Source organism: Petaurus breviceps, unplaced genomic scaffold, assembly GCF_028583685.1.
Source record: "Petaurus breviceps papuanus isolate PSGF00001 unplaced genomic scaffold, PetGlider_PUasm1.0 37, whole genome shotgun sequence".
NCBI lineage: Eukaryota > Metazoa > Chordata > Mammalia > Diprotodontia > Petauridae > Petaurus > Petaurus breviceps.
The window spans coordinates 7,020,017-7,024,316 of NW_027186296.1; the positions used below are offsets into that span (position 1 = coordinate 7,020,017).

Sequence of the window (4,300 nt, forward strand, 5' to 3'; positions counted from 1 at the left end):
TGGGGTGTATTATCTCAGATAAAGGAGGCAGGAGAAGGCTGTTACAATGGAGGGGAAGAGCAGGAAGGTGAAAGGGAAAGAGTCAACTTTACTCACATTGTATTTGGCTTAAGGAAGAAATAATATACACACTCAATTGGGTATCTTATCCTACAATAAAGGAGGGGTGGGGAGTGGATAAGAGGGGGGATGATATAAAGGAGGGAAAATTGGGGGAGAGGGTAGTTAGAAGCAAACACTTTTGAAAAGGGACTGGGTGAAAGGAGAAAATAGAATAAATGGGGGGCGGGATAGGATAGAAGGAAATAAAGTTAGTCTTTAACAATATTACTTCAATGGAAATGTTTTGCATTACTGCACATGTATAACCTATATTAATTGTTTGTCTTGTCAGTGGGGGTGGGTGAGGAGGGGAGAAGGGAGAGAATCTGGAACTCAAAGTTTTAAAAGCAATTGTAAAAAAAAAAATGTTTTTTACATGCAACCGGGAAATAAGACATACAGGCAATAGGATATAAAAATCCATCTTGCCCTACAAGAAAGTAAGGGGTCGATGAGGAAGGATATAAAAAGGAGAAGATGGGGGAGGGGTATTCAGTGTGCTTGCCATCTTGGGGTGGGGGTAGGGGAGAGATGGGAAGAAAATCTGTACTTCAAAATCTTTTGAGAAATGAATTTTGAAAACTAAAAATGAATTTAAAAAAGACAATAAAGGAAATAGTATAAGCTTAAGGCCCTAGATCAAAGAAGCTAGTTAAAAGGCAAAAGATATAATAACACAATAAGGGCTGTCTGCTCTGGAAACATGAATCTCACTGGGACTCAGTGGGGGGGGGTGCTCGTGACCACTCACTTCTCTTTACATAAGATGTATTTGTTGGTCATCTTCCTCATGGCGGTTTTTACTTCCTTATTACGTAATGTGTAGATGATGGGATTCAGTAAGGGGAAGATCACAGTGTGAAACACAGATACTACTTTATCTAAGGAGAAAGCGTCAAAAGGACGTGCATAAATGTAGATGGATGGGCCAAACATTAAGATCACAATGGTTATGTGGGAATAGCAGGTGGACATAGCCCGGCTTGTACTTTCACCTGAGCCTGAGTGCTTCTTGAGCATGGCCAGGAGGAAGGCATAGGACAAGAGCAACGCAATGAAACACACTACAGAGATCAACCCACTGCTGAAGATCATCACCAACTCCTCTGGGAAGGTGTTGGCACAGGCAATGCGGACCACCTGTGTGATGTCACAGAAGTAGCTGTCCAATTCATTGGGTCCACAGAATGGCAGACGGATGATAAGTGCCACCTGGATTATGGAGTGGATAAAACCACCCAACCAAGAGCAGGCCACCAGCACACAACAGAGCCGCCGGTTCATGATGGTAGCATAGTGCAACGGTCGGCAGATGGCAGCATAACGATCAAAAGCCATCACTGTGAGCAGGAACATCTCAGAGGCCCCAACAAAGTGCAGGAAGAAGAGCTGAGCAATGCAGCCCCCAAAGGAGATGATCTTCCTTTCTGCAAAGAAGTCCACAAGCATCTTAGGGGCTGTGATAGAGGAATACCAGATGTCAAGGAAGGCTAGGTTTGCCAGCAGAAAGTACATAGGTGAAGTCAGGTGGGCATCAAACCTGATGGTGAAAATAATAAGAACATTTCCCGGTAGGATTATCAAATAGAAGGAGAGAAATATAACAAATAAGACCAGTTGCACCTCCCTGGTTTGGGATAGCCCCGTGAGGATAAATTCCGTCACTCTAGTGTAATTCTCAGGCTCCATTTCTTCACTTTAGTTTTTATAACATAACTAAGGAAAAGAAAGAAATCAAAATGATTCATAATATCAGATATGGAACAGCTTGTTGTTTTCTCACTTCTTTCCCCAGAAACACCAAATCCATGCCACCATTATGAGATGACATGAAAACAGCACGTGGTAGTCCTATTTTATAGATAGATAAGCTAAGGCAGGAAGAGGGCAAATGGTCGATCTGAGATCCACCCAGATTGTGAAATCAGTAATATTGTGAGTCATAGATGAACACTCAGTTTATATTTTTACTTTCTACTAAAATAATTAGTGAATTATCTCCCTGCCACATCTCTATTTTAGGAAACTTCTATAAATGTCAGAGATGTCAAGGGGATGTCCATCAATTGGGTAATGGCTAAACAAGTTGTGATATATGAATGTAATGGAATACTATTGTGCTATAAGAAATGAGGAGCAGACAGACTTCATAACAACTTGGAGAGACGTATATAAACTGATGCTGAGTGAGGAGAGCAGAATCAGGAGAACTTTGTACACAATTACAGACACATTATATGTGTGATGACTAACTTTGATAGACTGGACTCCTCTCAGCAATACAAGGTTAGAAGACAACTACAAAAGATTCATGATGGAAAGGGATATCCACCAGAGAAAGAACTACAGTCTGCAGATTGAAGTAAACTATTTGCTCTTTCTTGTTTGTGTTTTGTTTTGTTTTATCCCTTCTTTTTCATCTTTTAGCCCATGATTATAATCCTTGACAACATGACTAACCAAAGTGAAGGTATTTGTAGAATCTATATTTGATTACATGTCGCTGGGGGGTGGGGGGGGGAAGAAGGGGACAAAATTTGAAACTTAAGAGATTGTGTAACTGACTGTTGTAAACTAAAAGCAAATAAAAAGACAACAATTTTTAAAAAACACCTTAACAAACATCCAAAAAAAAAAAAGGAAATTTAACATTTGCTGCATAGTCTAAGGAGTAATTTGCTTTTTCATATTTTATTTATAGTTATATTTTGCCATTTTGGAAAGCTTTACCACTCTAAAATCTCTGTTTTTTTGTAATAGGAATTGGCATGGCCTGGTCTGTTCCACAGAGATAGTTTGGCCCTAAACAGAGAACTGTATTTCTAATTTACACATGATTTTATGTAGAACAATTGTACTATTAGGACATCCTACTGTAGCTCTCTTTAACCCAAACCATGGCATCAAACTAATTTATGTTAATGTCCTCTAACAAATGATATAAACTCTCTCATACACCCACTGGCCCATACATGTATGAGGTTCACCTGTACTCAAGAAAATTGCCATCATCATCAGGAAAAAATATACTCATGTGTAAGCACCATAGGAAACAATGCAGCAACCAACTATTAGGTCACAAAGGTTGTAGGTATATTAATAACGTAGGTATACATATAAATTCCAGCTCAAGGAAGATCTTTTCCACTATGCCTGCCTAATCCTCTCCAATCAGAAGCAATCTTTTATGTCCTAACACTTCTACAGTATTTTGACTGTACTTTTCATGCAGCATTTCTCAATCTAAATTCCACCACATGTGACTCCCCTAATTAGTATGTGAACCCTTTGAGAGCAGAGACTATCTCACTTTTTTTTGCATACCCATTGCTCCTCAGTGCTTGGCACATAGTTAAGAACTCAATAAATATTTTAAATTCTATTTCATATCCTGTGCCCCTAACTATGAGTATTCTGGGTCCCCTTCTTTCTCTATACTCTCTTGATGACTTAAGCAGTTCCACTGCCTTTAATTATAATTTAAAAGCAACTAGGAAGCCTGAGTTCAAATCCAGCTTCAGATACTTACTAGCTATGTGACCCTGGGTAAGTTGTTTAGCTTTTGTTTGCCTAAGTCTCCTAAACTATAAAATGGGTTTAACATTAGCATTTACTTCATAGAGTTTGTTTGAGGCCAGGTACTATTTCATTTTTGTCCTTTTATCGCTAGTGTCTGGTGCATACTAGGCATTTAAATATTGATTTATTGACTGATACTTGATGACTCAAAATTTAAACATCTGGGGCACCCTTCTTTCAGCCCTGAAATTAAACATTTTCTCAAATTTTATTAAAAAAAACTTGAAATGGTCACTCGCAACAACCCTATGTTATAATTTAAAGGTAACTAGGAAGTACTTAGTTCAAATCCAGATTCAGACCTTTACTAGCTATGTGATCCTGAGTAAGTTGCTTAACTTTTGTTTGCCTCAGTTTCCTTAACTGTAAAATGGGTATAACATTAGCACCTACTTTATATTGTTTTGGGGTTCAAGTGAGGTAATATTTGTAAAGGTACTTAGGCTAATTTCAGGCACTGTATTAAGGGAAAGTCTCTTTCCCTTTCCAATTTCTACACAGATGACTCAGATTTATCCAGTCCCAGACTCTCTCCTGAGCTCTAATTTTACATGTCCCTAATTGGCATTGCAAATTGGATATTTGGTGGGCATATCAAACTCATTGTGTCCAAACTTGA

At 38.7% G+C, this 4,300-nt stretch overlaps 1 protein-coding gene across 1 annotated transcript; it reads right to left on the reverse strand.

Annotated features, from left to right (window-relative positions):
• Positions 1-849: 849 nt before the first annotated feature.
• LOC138168434 (olfactory receptor 4M1) lies at positions 850-1,791 on the reverse strand. The gene has a single exon (XM_069097459.1). It carries the CDS (start codon positions 1,789-1,791, stop codon positions 850-852), a length of 942 nt encoding a protein of 313 aa, XP_068953560.1.
• Positions 1,792-4,300: the final 2,509 nt, after the last annotated feature.